The sequence below is a fragment of the Macaca fascicularis genome, chromosome 14, assembly GCF_037993035.2.
Source record: "Macaca fascicularis isolate 582-1 chromosome 14, T2T-MFA8v1.1".
NCBI lineage: Eukaryota > Metazoa > Chordata > Mammalia > Primates > Cercopithecidae > Macaca > Macaca fascicularis.
This window is the reverse complement of record NC_088388.1, coordinates 59704313-59720114: the sequence shown is the minus strand read 5'-3', so window position 1 is coordinate 59720114 and position 15802 is coordinate 59704313. Positions and strand designations below refer to the sequence as shown.

The 15802-nt window shown below is 44.1% G+C and overlaps 1 protein-coding gene across 1 annotated transcript; it reads left to right on the top strand.

Moving 5' to 3' along the window:
• Positions 1–5221: 5221 nt before the first annotated feature.
• LOC102137390 (V-type proton ATPase subunit E 1) lies at positions 5222–6132 on the top strand. Its single transcript, XM_045392425.3, is given in 1 exon segment — positions 5222–6132. A coding segment is annotated over 1 exon segment (681 nt). The 5' UTR covers positions 5222–5229; the 3' UTR covers positions 5911–6132.
• The last annotated feature ends 9670 nt before the right edge of the window (positions 6133–15802 follow it).

The following is a 15802-nucleotide window of genomic DNA, read 5'->3' as shown; positions in this document are numbered from 1 at the left end:
GAGTGCAGACTCTTAATTCCTTCTGGAATACTGAGAGTGCCGGGAAATGACAGCTTAATGTTCAGGGTACATCTTAATTTGTCTTGGATCTGTGGTGTGACAGGGACAGCTGCATTCATCCTGGAGTGAAAGTGTATCTGGGTATGTTGGGCCACATTTGCATTAAAGTTTGTTCTGAGCTCTGGAGCTATTGACCAAGCCCGTCCTGCCTTCTGAGGTATGGAAGACACTGAGGCCTTCTAACCCATGGCACAGCATTCTCTGCTTCCAGGGGGTCTGCTTTGGGCCATCACCCCAGAGAGTTTGATCAAGGTCTGTCTTACCACACCCCCTCCCAAATTCTTGCAGCTCCCAAAGCTGCTGGAGGCAGCACCTGAGCTTGTCTCTGCTGAGCTTATTCACCCCAAGGACTGCCTGCAGCCTGCCCACTTCTCATCATGCGAGGCCACAGTGCCATCTTCTGGCTATTGCGAGCCATGCTGGTCAGGTTGGGAGGGCACAGGAGAATGCTGGGCTGACAGGGAGCACTGAGAAGCCCTCCCCACCTCAGTTCAGAAATAACAGAAGTGGCCTTTCCCTTAAGCCCCCACTGACCAGAGCCCCTCATTCAGGCTTCAGTCACCAGAGCCCCCCGCTCAAGTCCTTTAGTGACCACAGCCTCTAGATCAGTCTCCTCAGGAATCAGGGCCCCTCATGTAGCCCCCAGTCCCACCCCCGAGTGACCAGGGCCCCTAGGTCATGCGCACAGTGACCAGGGCCTCTCTCTAAGGCTCTGTAGTGACCAGAACCCCTCATTCAAGCTCACTTAGGCTTGGCTTCACAATCAGGTCATTCAATGACCGGGACCTACAGCTCTTGACTCCCAAAGACCAGAGCCTCTCTCAGACGCCCACGACCAAGTCCCTTCAGTGATCTACAGTCCTCTCCTTTAGGACCCTCTGTGCCTAGGTAACTAAAGACCATTACTCAGTGGACATAAGGAGTGGTGTTTGTGGGGGCTCTTTGATCCCCAAGAGCTGGATAGGTCCCATCTGTTTCCTCCGTTTATCGTCCCCCTCCCACTGGTCTCCAGAGAGGCCTCTGGTCATCAGGGCTTTGCATTTTGTTTTGCCTGTGCTCCTGGGTCCCCCTTCAGACATGGCCACAGCTGTGCCCAGGTCTCATAACAAAGGTGGTCTGTTGAGTTAATTAATCCCATCCCGGGAACTGTGGCCCGAGAAGACTAGATTCTGTAGCATGACAGCCCACCTGTGCCTTGCATCTGCTGGTCCTCTAACACCAGACCACACACCCCTGTGCCATCTTGCCACCTCCCATAGGCAGGCCTCCCATCACATCTATCTCAGGCCATATTACTCAAAGGCCAAATGCTTCCAGTCCCAGCATCCCACCAGTCACTGGCACCTGTCCCAGATACCAGGTGTGACTTTTCCCATTTTCCTTTTCTTCCAGACCCGAGCCCAATCCAGGTCCTACCCTTCTCAGCCCCCATCCCATTTGGGCTCATTTACTTATTCAAACAAATATCAAATGAGCATCTACATATTAGGATTCTAGATAGGGGTGTGGGGTCAGTGTGCAGGGATGGCAGCATAGAAGAGACATTTTGGTTGAGACTTGAAGGATGAATAGGCGTTTGCCAAATAGTCAAAGGATAGGAAATTATTTGAGAAAGAAGAAACTGCATATACTTCACAAACGTACAGAGGACCCTGGTCACCCACGTGGTTGGAGCACAAAGTGAAAAGTGGGGAGAGTGGGAGAAGAGAGACTTGAATAGGGACGCAGAGAACAACAGATGGAAGATCTTGTAGCTGAGCTAAGAAGTATGAATTTTTTCCCCCTAGGATGGAAAAACACAGAAGTTTTTTCAAACTTCCAAGTAGGAAGTTATGATTTAAAAAAAAGAAGAAAACGAAAAAGAAAAGAAGCCTTTTTCTAATTAGAAAGGTCAGGTTAGTGGCATTGTGGAAGATGGATTGGGCGGGGGCAAAAGTAGACCCAGGGAAACTAGTCAGTCTAGCCAGTCAGCCAGCAAGCATTTCTTAAGTTCTGTAGCAGGTTAAATAGTTGCTTCTCCCGCCCCAAAAGTTATGCCCACGTCCCAGAACCCGTGAATGTGACCTTATTTGGAAAACAGAATTTTGAAGATGTAATCAAGTTAAGGATCTCAGGGTCCTTGATTATCTGATGGGCCTTAAATCCAAAGGCAAATGTCCTTATAAGAAACACACGCAAGAGAAGGCCACTGAAGACAGAGGCAGAGATTGCAGTGATGCAGCCATAAGCCAAGGAATACCTGGAACTATCAGAAGCAGAAAGAGCAGATTCTCCCTTGAAGCCTTCAGAGGGAGTGTGGCCCTGCTGACATCTTAATTTCAAACCTCTGATCTCCAGAACTACGAGAATAAATTTATGTTGCCTTATGCCACGAAGTTTGTGGTAATTTTTTACAACAGCTCTAGGAAACTAATACACATGCCGACCAGGTACTGTGGTAGACACTGGGTGTATCATAATGAACACAGTATATATATTTCCTGCCCTCTTGAATCTTAACAGCAAGCAAATTTATTCATTAATTCACTCAACAAATAATTATTTGGCACCTGTAATATTCCAACCACTGTTCTAGCTACTTGGGTTACACTGGTGAACAGTCTCTACTTTTGTGCAGTTCATTCCTAGTGGAAGAGACAGACAGCAAACAAGTAAAAAATAGAAGAGAAGAGAACAAATGAATAGAAACAGTAAAATAGAATAGAAGAGAGTAGAATAGAAACACTAGAACAGAAAAGAACTAAACAGAGCATATTAGAGTAGAACAAAATAGAATGGAATAGGAGTAGGGATAAGTGACCTAAAGAAAAATAAAACTGGGTAAGGACAGGGTGAGGTCCTGCTCCTCAGGTCTGCTTCCAGAGCTTGTCCTGCTTGGCTCTGAATTGTTGGGGAGCTGATCTCTGCAGGCTGCATTTCCCAGGCTCCTGTTAGCTGGTGGACTTTAACCATTCAGAGCAACTGGTAGGAGATTGGCAGTCAGAATCAAGCAGCCTGCCAGGATTTTTCACCACCTTGTCCTCTGCCTCCACTGTGACTGCATCTCATTTAAGCCTCCATTGCTGAATAGGTCACTTCTACACAGTGACCTTGTTCCTGGAAAAAAATCTCTTCTCTGTCCCTCCAACCTAGGGGTGGTCGCAACTTGTCTTGGTTACTAGTCTCTGGGTCGCCTCACTCTCCTGGTTGGAGTCTCTGCCTTTTCAATCACCCATGTAGCCAGTTCTTTGTATTAAACTTTATCTTATGAAAATGCACAGTGTAGTTCCTGTTTTCCTAGTAGGACCCTAATCAACACAGAAGGGAGGTAGGGTGCTATTTTCAAATCTGTGGTCAGAAAAGATCCATTGAGCAGAAGCATAAATAATGTGAAGGGGTGAGGCATGGGATAAAGATCTGGGAGGAAGAGAATTCCAGGGAGAGGGAAGAGCAAGTGTGAAGGCCATAAAAGGGAAATATTTGAGTGTGTTCAAACAGCAATAAGCATGCATTCCGTGTACCAGGGCAGGAACCAGAGGAGCTGGGGTTGGTGCGGTAGGCAGGGCCACCTCTCTGCTCAAGGCCTTCAGATCAGTCCCAGCAATGGCCTTCTCATTGACTGCCTGACTTCAGTCTCTCGTTGACTGCCTGACTTCAGTTCTTACTACTCCTTCCATTCCCCACTCCACTCCGGCCACTGTCATTTCCTTGCTCTTCCTCAGCACTGCCCAGATGTGCTCCCACCACAACACCTTGCACATGTTGTTCCTTCTGTCTGGAATATTTTCTCTCAGATATCCACAAAGCTTACTTTCTCATCTCCTTCAAATCTTTGCCCAAATATAGTCTTCTTTTCCTTTTTTTTAGATGGAGTCTCACTCTGTCACCTAGACTGGAGTACAGTGGCATGATCTCGGCTCACTGCAACCTCCGCCTCCTGGGTTCAAGAAGTCCTCTGCCTCAAGCTCCCAAGTAGCTGGGATTACAAGCACCCACCACCACACCCGGGTAATTTTTTGTATTTTTAGTAGAGACGGGGCTTCACCATCTTGGCCAGGCTGGTCTTGAACTCCTGACCTTGTGATCCACCGGCCTCAGCCTCTCAAAGTGCTGGGATTACAGGTGTGAGCTACCGCACCTGGCCACCCAAATATAGTCTTCTTAATGAGACATCCCATAATCACCCTGCTTCAAATTGCACACCCACCCCAGCTCTCCCCAACCCCTTTCATTGTTAATTTTCCTTCATGGCACTGTTTGCTGTTTTGTAAACTCTATGACAGCAGGGATTTTTGAATACTTAGTTTCAAAACATTGATGTATCCCCATCACTAATGTATCCCTCAATACCTGGAACAGTGCCTGGAGCACTGTAGATCCCTATACTAATTTGTAGAATTAATTAATTAATTTTCATCAGGGGAATGAAGCAATCTGATATACAATTTCAAAAGAGAAGAGTGGGCTATGGGAAATCGACTGTGGGGTTGGGGGCAATGGTGAAAGCAGGGGAAACCAATTAGGATAACTTGTAGAAATCTAAGATAGAGATGGTAGTAACTTAGGCTAAGACAATAGCTACAGAGGTGATCAGAGGTAAGATTTAGGATAGGTTTTAGAGAAGAAACAGACATGACTTGATAATTAATAAAATGTAGGGGTAAAGGGAGATGAAGTATCAAAGATGACTCCAAGAGCTGGGTGCAGTGGTGTGTGCCTGTAGTCCTAGCTACTCAGGAGGCTGAGGCAGGAGGATCCCTTGTGCCCAGGAGTTTGAGACCAGTCTGGGAAAGACCCTACCTAACAAAAAAAAAAAAAAAAGAAAAGAAAAGAAAAGAAAAAATGGTTTAAAGAAAAAAAAGAATTTAAAAAAATTTTTTTTTAAAAATGTAATGACTCGAAGTGTCTGGTATGCCAAGGCACCTATCCCTAGTTAGGAAAGACTGGAGCAGTGTCAAAATCAGAATGAAAGATCGAAAGTTCCATTTTGGACATAGCTAAGTTAGAGATGTCTGAGCTCAGAAGAGAGGCATGAAATGAAAATATAAATCTGAAATTCATCAATATATTGAAAGTATCTGAGAAAGGAAACCGAGATCTGCACAGGGCTTCCCTTTGCCCATTCATCTCCCCTCACCCTTTAAACGTAAACTCGAGCCTGCTGCTCACCGACCTAGCATTGCTCTCGCCATGACTCTCAGCGATGCTGACGTGCAAAAGCAGATAAAGCATATGATGGCTTTCATTGAACAAGAAGCCAATGAGAAAGCAGAAGAAATAGATGCAAAGGCAGAAGAAGAGTTCAACATAGAGAAAGGTTGGCTTGTGCAAACCCAAAGACTAAAGATTATGGAATATTATGAGAAGAAAGAGAAACAGATTGAGCAGCAGAAGAAAATTCAGATGTCCAATTTGATGAATTAAGCGAGACTCAAAGTCCTCAGAGCGAGAGATGACCTTATCACAGACCTACTAAATGAAGCAAAACAGAGACTCAGCAAGGTGGTAAAAGACACAACCAGGTACCAAGCGCTGCTGGATGGACTGGTTCTCCAGGGTTTGTACCAGTTGCTGGAGCCCCGAACAATTGTTCATTGCAGGAAACAAAATTTCCCTCTGGTAAAGGCTGCAGTGCAGAAGGCAATCCCTATGTACAAAATTGCCACCAAAAACGATGTTGATGTCCAAATTGACCAGGAGTCCTACCTGCCTGAAGACATAGCTGGTGGAGTTGAGATCTATAATGGGGATCGTAAAATAAAGGTTTCCAACACCCTGGAAAGCCGGCTGGATCTCATAGCCCAGCAGATGATGCCAGAAGTCCGGGGAGCCTTGTTTGGTGCAAATGCCAACAGGAAGTTTTTGGACTAAGCCTTCAGGAGGTGGAGCTCATCCTCAACTCTCCTGCTATGATGTGGAAGCTTCTGATATTTGAAGAAACACGAATGTCTCTGTAGCTTCCTCTTTACTGCCCCAGTATTGCTCTGTATTTATCAGTGATGCCCCTCTTGTCACTCATGCCTTGCCTAATTGTTCACAGTGGTGGAAAGCTTCATGTAATATGATCAGGACCCACCTCCAGTTCATCTGAAAGTAACACAGTGTCCAGTTGGTTCTCCAGCACTAGGGGAAGGGGCAGATGGTGGTCGCATGGGCTTCCTGGGTCTCCACTCTCCATCTGGCCTAGAGGTGATGTGTTTGGTGTTTGGCCCTGCAGTCCCCACTGTTGAGGCTTAAGGTGCGTGTGGCGCACCACTCCTTCCAGCAGTAGTCACTTTACTGTTACCTGTTTAGGCCTAGAAGTTTTCCCTCATCTGTAAATGTGATTTAAAATCTAAGCCATGGATATGCTTTATTTATTAAAAGAGTTACATGGAAAAAAAAAAAGTATCTGAGGCTGGGAGTGGCTATGGTCATCTGGCCCTAAGGAGATGTAAAGATGCCAGATTCTGTATTAAGTTGATCAGAAGATCTTCAAATGTGCAGCAGATATTCCTTGTCACTTTATGGACAACTGGATTCGTCTTAAGTTTTTTCTCTTGGTCAAAAGTGAATCGCAGCTGGGTGTGGTAGCTCACACCTGTAATCCCAGCACCTTAGGAGGCCAAGGCAGGCAGATCATTTGAACTCAGAATTCAAGACCAGCCTGGGCAACATGGTGAAGCCCTCTTTCTATTTAAAAAAAAAAAAAAAATTATCTGGGCATGGTGGCACATGCCTGTAATCCCAGCTACTCGGGAGGTTGAGATGGGAGGATGGCTTGAGCCTAGGAGGTGGAGGTTGCAGTGAGCCAAGATGGTGCCACTGCACTCCAGCTTGGGCAACAGAGAGTCAGACCCTGTCTCAAAAAACAATAATAATAATTTAAAGTTTTTTTTAAAAAAAAGTGAATCCCTGGCCAGGCAAGGTGGCTTATGCCTGTAATCCCAGCACTTTGGGAGGCCGAGGTGGGTGGATCACCTGAGGTTGGGAGTTCGAGACCAGCCTGACCAACATGGAGAAACCCCATCTCTACTAAAAATACAAAATTAGCCTGGCACAGTGGTGCATGCCTGTAATCCCAGCTACTTGGGAGGCTGAGGCAGGAGAATCCCTTGAACCCGGGAGGCAGATGTTGTGGTGAGCTGAGATCCTGCCATTGCACTCTAGCCTGGGCAACAAGAGCATAACTCCGTCTCAAAAAAAAGAAAAAAAAAAAGTGAATCCTACATTCCAGTGTGGCCCTTAGACCTTTCAAACAGGGTTTCTGCCCAGCCCCACCTCTGAGCAGATCCCTGCTCTGGAGTGACGTCTGCAACATTTTCTAAGAAATGATGCTTGGAACCAGCTGGGGCCAGCAGAGCTTCCCAGTGGGACACGTCAAGTCTGAATGAAGATCCATGTGAGCCACAATTTCTATTTTTTTTCTTCTTCAGAAGAAAGCACAGTTGGCTGGACACTGTGGCTCATGCCCGTAATCCTAGCACTTTGGGAGGCCGACATGGGCGAACTGCCTGAGCTTAGGCATTCAAGACCAGCCTGGGCAACATGGCAAAACCCTGTCTCTACTAAAAATACAAAAATTAGTAGGACATGGTAACCCATGCCCGTAGTCCCAGCTACTTGGGAGGCTGAGACAAGAGAATCACTTGAACCTGGGAGCCAGAGGTTACAGTGAGCCGAGTTCATGCCACTGCACTCCAGCCTGGGTGACAGAGTGAGACCCTGTCTCAAAAAAATAAATAAATAAATAAATGAAGTAGAAGAAGAAAGCACAGGATTTTTCTCTTGGAGCATAGAAGGTCTTTCTAGGTATGACACAACACATAACCCATAAAAGGAAAAGTCAGGATTTTGACAATATAAAATAAAAATTCCACATTGAATCTATAAATTACCTTGGGCAATATGGCCATTTTCACGATATTGATTCTTCCTATCCATGAGCATGGTATGTTCTTCCATTTGTTTATGTCCTCTTTTATTTCACTGAGCAGTGGTTTGTAGTTCTCCTTGAAGAGGTCCTTTACATCCCTTGTAAGTTGGATCCTAGGTATTTTATTCTCTTTGAAGCAATTGTGAATGGAAGTTCATTCATGGTTTGGCTCTCTGTTTTTCTGTTACTGGTGTATAAGAATGCTTGTGATTTTTGCACATTAATTTTGTATCCTGAGACTTTGCTGAAGTTTCTTATCAGCTTAAGGAGATTTTGGGCTGAGACAATGGAGTTTTCTAAATATACATAGATTCAATGCCATCCCCATCAAGCTAGCAATGAGTTTCTTCACAGAATTGGAAAAAACTGCTTTAAAGTTCATATGGAACCAAAAAAGAGCCCACATCTCCAAGACAATCCTAAGTCAAAAGAACAAAGCTGGAGGCATCACGCTACCTGACTTCAAACTATACTACAAGGCTACAGTAACCAAAACAGCATGGTACTGGTACCAAAACAGAGATATAGACCAATGGAACAGAACAGAGTCCTCAGAAATAATACCACACATCTACAGCCATCTGATCTTTGATAAACCTGAGAAAAACAAGAAATGGGGAAAGGATTCCCTATTTAATAAATGGTGCTGGGAAAATTGGCTAGCCATAAGTAGGAAGCTGAAACTGGATCCTTTCCTTACTCCTTATACGAAAATTAATTCAAGATGGACTAGAGACTTAAATGTTAGACCTAATACCATAAAAACCCTAGAAGAAAATCTAGGTAATACCATTCAGGACATAGGAATGGGCAAGGACTTCAAGTCTAAAACACCAAAAGCAACGGCAACAAAAGCCAAAATTGACAAATGGGATCTAATTAAACTAAAGAGCTTCTGCACAGCAAAAGAAACTACCATCAGAGTGAATAGGCAACCTACAGAATGGGAGAAAATTTTTGCAATCTACTCATCAGACAAAGGGCTAATATCCAGAACCTACAAAGAACTCAAACAAATTTACAAGAAAAAAACAAACAACCCCATCAAAAAGTGGGCAAAGGATATGAGCAGACATTTCTCAAAAGAGGACATTCATACAGCCAACAGACACGTGAAAAAATGTTCATCATCACTGGCCATCAGAGAAATGCAAATCAAAACCACAATGAGATACCATCTCACACCAGTTAGAATGGCAATCATTAAAAAGTCAGGAAACAACAGGTGCTGGAGAGGATGTGGAGAAATAGGAACACTTTTACACTGTTGGTGGGATTGTAAACTAGTTCAACCATTATGGAAAACAGTATGGCGATTCCTCAAGGATCTAGAACTAGAAGTACCATATGACCCAGCCATCCCATTACTGGGTATATACCCAAAGGATTATAAATCATGCTGCTTTAAAGACACATGCACATGTGTGTTTATTGCGGCACTATTCACAATAGCAAAGACTTGGAATCAACCCAAATGTCCATCAGTGACAGACTGGATGAAGAAAATGTGGCACATATACACCATGGAATACTATGCAGCCATCAAAAAGGATGAGTTTGTGTCCTTTGTAGGGACATGGATGCAGCTGGAAACCATCATTCTCAGCAAACTATCACAAGAACAGAAAACCAAACACCACATGTTCTCACTCATAGGTGGGAACTGAACAATGAGATCACTTGGACTCAGGAAGGGGAACATCACACACTGGGGCCTATCATGGGAAGGGGGGAGGGGAGAGGGATTGCACTGGGAGTTATACCTGATGTAAATGACGAGTTGATGGGTGCTGACGAGTTGATGGGTGCAGCACACCAACATGGCACAAGTATACATATGTAACAAACCTGCACGTTATGCACATGTACCCTAGAACTTAAAGTATAAAAAAAAAAAAAAAATCCACATTACAAAACCTACCATAAGCAAAATGCAAAAGACAGAAAATCAAACTGGAAAAAAATTAAAACTCTTATTAGTGACAAATTTATGTTGTTGAAAGAAAAACTTCAGCCAAATTAAATTTAAAAGAGTGTAATTGAGCAATGAATGATTCATGAATCAGGCAGCCTCTAGAATCAAGCAGATTCAGAGAGACTCTAGGGGTTCCTCATGGTCAGAACAAATTTATAGACAAAAAAAAGTAAAGTAATATACAAAAATCGGAAATGAGGTACAGAAACAGCTGGATAGGTTACAGGTTGGCCTTTGCCTTATTTGAACACAGTTTGAACACTCAGCAGTCTATGAGTGGTTGAAGTATGACTGCTGGGATTGGCCAAGACTCAGCTATCATTACAGATGCATAGTCTTAAATTAGGTTTTCAATCTTGTGTGCCTATTAAGCTATGTTACGATTTGTCAATGATGATTCAAATATAGAAGTATGGAATCTTTCTCAGGCCATATTTAGTTTGCTTTAACAATCTGAAAACTAAGACTGAGATGTCGGAGAAACCAAGAGAAGAAAGTGTCAAAGACGATGAGAACAATCAAATGCATCCCATTCTGCTGACAGATCGAGAAGAAAGAGACTGAAAAGGGCCCCTTAGATATATTTGTGTGGAAGTCATAAGGTGCCTTAGCCATTTTAATAGATTGGTGGTGGTCAAAATGCAAGGAAATGGGAATAGCATGTGCAGGACATTCTTTCGAGATACTCTCTGTTAAACAGAGCAGAGAAACACTGGTAGTGAAGGATATTGGGTTAGGTCTAGTAAGAAGCTTGCATTTGTTTTGTGTTGATTTGCCTCATTTTGACTTTTAATGATAGAATCTTGATGGGATTTTCAAATTGAGCAAGAGAGGTTGAAAATGTCAGAAACAGTGTGGCTAAGACTGTCTTTGTCCTCTAATAGCCATTCTCTCATCTTCTATGGTAGTAGAGTCTGTGAATTTCAGCAGAGTAAATTACCTCCTAGAACAAAAATGACATTTCTTCACTTCCCTTGCAGTAGAATAATGTGTCCAAGTTCTAGCCATGGAAATAAAGGCAGAAATGTCTTGTGCAACTTCTAGGAAGTGTCCTTAAAGGAAAGGGCTCTCTTTTTCCTGCTGGCAAGAGTGTAGATATGATGGCTGGAGCATGAGCCACAAGATGGAAGCCACATTTTGGGGATGGTGGAAGCCACATTTTGGGGATGGTGGGCAAGATCAAAGCAGCCTGGTTTCCTGCTGATCACAGTGTTGTCATGCAAGTCCTGCATGGGCTGTGTCTATGTGAGGGAGGAATAAATGTTGACCTCCTTTAAAGCTGCTGTTATTTTCAGTTTTTTGTCACTGATGACCTAATATTAACTAGGAGAGGGCCAGGCGAGGTGGCTCACGCCTACAGTCTCAGCACTTTGGGAAGTCGAGGCAGGTGGATCACCTGAGGTCAGGAGTTTGAGACCAGCTTGACCAACATGGTGAAACCCCCGTCTGTACTAAAAATACAAAAATCAGCCAGGTGTAGTGGTGCGCACCTGTAGTCCCAGCTTCTCAGAAGGCTGAGGCAAGAGAATCGCTTGAGCCTGAGAGGTGGAGGTTGCAGTGAGCTGAGATTGTGGCACTGTACTCCATCCAGCCTGGGTGACAGAGCGAGACTCCATCTCAAAAAAAAAAAAAAAAAAAATTCAACTAGGAGAGGGGGAATAACTAAGATAATCAGATCCCTGAGAGATAGAAGAATATAAATGTATCAGCCCTTTGTAAGAGGGATGTTTCATCAACTGGGACCTGGGCTCGACTACTTGCCAGCTGTGTGATCTTAGGCAAGCTATATAACTTCTCTGCACCTGTATTTCATCATCTGTAAAATATTAGGATATAAGAGAAGGGGAAAGGGAGAGGATGGCTACAGATGCAAGCAGGGTTTTAATCTGTTGTAACAAAGACAAGGGAATGTCTGTCTGGATGGCTTCTAAATTATCTCTAAAATAGAAGGCAAAATCAATAAGTGAAAGTGGGTGGTGTGAGGGCAGAGGATGCAGAGAATATGAGAAGATCTACAAAGTTATGAAAAAGTTATTGTAGAAAAAGAGCAAGCTGACTAGAGAAACATGGAAAAATTACCAGGCAGCACTGAGGAACCATGTGAGTCTGGGGATCATGAATTTATCATTATATCACTTTTTCTAGCTATAGAATTTACTGTAACAATTTCAGCTATTCTGGTTCAGAAGAAGAAAATAAAAGTGATTGGGATCATTTGAGATTGAAGTTCAGCCAGATGAAAATGACAGAGGAGAGGGGAACGCAGGAGCTGAGCGTATCTGCGAAGGAATTACTATAATGTTAGATTACAAAGTATTATTTTAAATGGCAGAAAGCCAGGAGCAGGTGGGTAAACAGAGAGAAAAGGAGGATAGATTGGATGCATTGATGAAGTCAGAGAGCTATTGCATTGGGGGGGGTGCCCATCCATCACACCACCCATGCACTCATGTGCACACAAATGTGCATGCACAACCACATATATTGGTTTCCTAGTTTAATTTCTATTTGGAAGCTGAAAAATATCCCCCCAAGGATTAGCTTCTTCACAGAATAGAGATGGGGTAAAATAAAATGTATAACTGTCTAGTTTTCAGGACTAGATTTCCCCCTTGTTCAGCCTACCCAAGAACGGGGCTGAGACATTTCCTTCCACATTACACTCCCCTTCCTGTGTGTCAAAGATCTGATGGCTTCAGTGGAGCTTACAAGTATCCTGAGTCATTTTAAATGAATTTCCACATGAGACAGTGTGATTGGAGTGTGGCAAGATCTCAGGACACAGAGAGGTGACCTTCATCCTATGTAAGATGTAGGCAGCTGCGATGGAGAGCCTTCTCCCAGGAATGACTGGAAGATCATCTGTCAACACTGGTGACATTGGGTGTTCATGTGACTGTTGACAGGAGGTCTGCAGGGGACAGCTTCTGTGCTGCTTCCTCATGCTGGCTGATGGGGGGAGGCAAGTATGTTATTCTTGCCCCTATCCTCTCCTGAGCTGGAGTCTCCTGTAGGGCAGGGCCTTTCCTACTAACAGGTATATCCCCAGCTTCTTGGTCTGAGCCTGACACAGAACAGTGTGTGTGTTGGCAGGGGTGGATGGGAATAAATGGATGATTCCCTGACTCTAGATAGAGCTAAGTTATTGTCATTAAGTAAATACTCCCTACATCTTCCACAGGGCAGGGTGGTGAGGGGCAGTTTTTTAAAATTTAACTTTTCCTTCGGCCTCCACCTCACTGTAACCATAGATTTCCTCTCTCCTGACAATAGACAGTGTGGACAAGGCATGGAAGACTGGGGAAGTTATCAGCTAGACCTCATTAAATCAATGATAGTCAGTACAGATAAAGCATCTACTAAGTGTAAGGCTGTAGATACTGTATAGTTGGTGATGAAATATAAGATGCAACTTTAAAAGTTTGCCTCAGGTACTAAAAGTCTTCTTCTGTCTTATCTGTTGATCTAAGTACTATCTCATTGTATCTTCACAACCTTATATTATCTCTTATCTCCATGTCACACAGAAAGAAATTGAAACTCAAAAACTGATGTGCTTTGTCCAGGTCACACAACTAATAAGTGGCAGAACAAGGATTCTAATCCAGATAGCTTGAGTTTAAATTGCAGCCCCTTGGCTGGGCGTGGTGTCTCATGCCTGTAATCCCAGCACTTTGGGAGGCTGAGGCAGGTGGATCACCTGAGGTCAGGAGTTTGAGACAAACCTGGCTAACACAGTGAAACTCTGTCTCTACTAAGAATACAAAAAATTAGCCAGGCGTGGTGGTGGACGCCTGTAATCCCAGCTACTCCGGAGGCTGAGGCAGGAGAATGGTGTGAACCCAGGAGGCGGAGCTTGCAGTGAGCTGAGATTGCACCACTGCACTCCAGCCTGGGCGACAGAGTGAGACTCCATCTCGATAAATAAATAAATAAATAAATAAATAAATAAATATAAACAAATAAATTGCAGCCCCTACTATTGGGGGTTCTACATACACTGCGTTGGAATTGCCTGACAAGAGAAAATTTCTTCCGGATTTCGGCTCTTAAATGTATAGATTACCAGCTTTCCAGTAATCCCTAAAATTTCCACAAGAGGGAGACCTTTCCCCATCAGTGCTAGACTGCTGTCTGGAATTTCGAATTCCATTTGCAGTTTCACAGCTCAAGAATTGGCTGGCCACTTGTACAGATTATTTGTACAGGTTTCCTGACACAACAAAATGTAGATACCCTAAGCGAATGCCTGTTTAAATTACTCCAAATTAACTAGGAAGTTCTCTGTCCCAACCAGGCAGCCCGTTTTTTCCCTCTGCCAGTCACTCTCCAAGCCAGGCACTCAGTTCGCCACAGAGGCAGGGCCTGTATAAGCTTTAGATCTTTAAATACCTTTCCCTCCCCAAGTTCTAGTCATTATCCAATAGCCTAGAAGCCTCCACAATAGGTTTCAGAAGTTCTAAAACGTTGTCTTACCTTTCCCACTACCAGCCCTGCAGAAAACTTTGTTCATAATGAATTTTTCCACCTCCTGGACCTCAACCATCACTACTATCCAAGGGCTTACAGAGTGTCTGAGCAACAGGTATGGAATCCTATCATGTCATACCAGGAACCACTTCTCAGCAAAAGAGGTGTAAAGTGGGCATATGACTATTGTATCCACTGGTCACATTACAGCAGACCACCTAGAAACTGCCAGCCTAACACAGTGATAGAATCAGCTGGTAGATGCACAGCTGAAGCACAAACATGGAAGTAATTCCTAGAGAGGAGGAGGTGCCATCTTCTAGCATGCAGTATACACTTTAAACCAACAACCTGGTGTTCTGTTCCCAAAAGGTAAAACATAAGGGTTCAGAACCAAAGAGAGAAAGCAGGTATGGCCCTGTTCACCATCATTCCCAGTAATCTACATGGGAAATTTGTGATTTCTGCCCCTACAACTCTAGGCTCTGCTGCTTTAGAGGCTCTGATTCCCAGTGGGGAAATGTATCCAGCAGGGGAATGGGTTATGGTTGTTGCCTAGGAACTGTGGGTTCCTGCGTGCAGAGGCCAGCAGGCAAGAAGAGGCATGATCATAGTGGCTGTAGAGTTGATCCTGATTTGACAATCAGGATCCTGATTGTTGATCCTGATAATACAACTGTTAGAAAATGGAGACATGGGGGATATGCTTGGCAGCCAGCTGGCCCACTTGGGTGCCTCTTGGTAGTCCCTGCCCTATTTTGATGGTAAAAAGACAAGTGCAGCAGCATGGCTTGAGAACAGCATGGATACTGGGGCTCAGACCCCCCAGGGAGAAAGTTTGCATCACACCATCAGGTAAGCCACTGAAATCAGCAGAGATGCCCACTAAGGGTGAAGGAAAGCTAAAAAGAATAAAAGAAGAAAATGATGAGTATCAGTTGCTGTCCTGAGAGAGGCTTCAGAGAGCTATAATTCTTTCCACTATCTTTCTTCTAACTTCCACCATGAAGAGAGACTCATTAGCATGCTAGAGGAGCTGTTCCAGACTTCTGTGAAATGAATCCAAGTGGCACAAGAGGTAGTCTGTGGTAGACACTGTGATGTGCCACATGACCTCCCTTCAGGGACAAAGGGCTTATTCCCCCATGTAAACCAAAAATAAAAATCTAAGCCCCCTGACCGACTGATAGACTCCCCTGTCTGCCAAAGACATTCCAATCTAAACAAGAAAATCTAGTTCAGGCCATGATCGAAAGTGGGGATTGGACATGCCTCATCATACTCTCCTCTCTTCAGAATTGGGAACAAGTGACCAGCATTAACATTTAAAAAGATCTGGCCAGGTGCAGTGGCTCACGCCTGTAATCCCAGCACTTTGGGAGGCCGAGGTAGGTGGATCACGA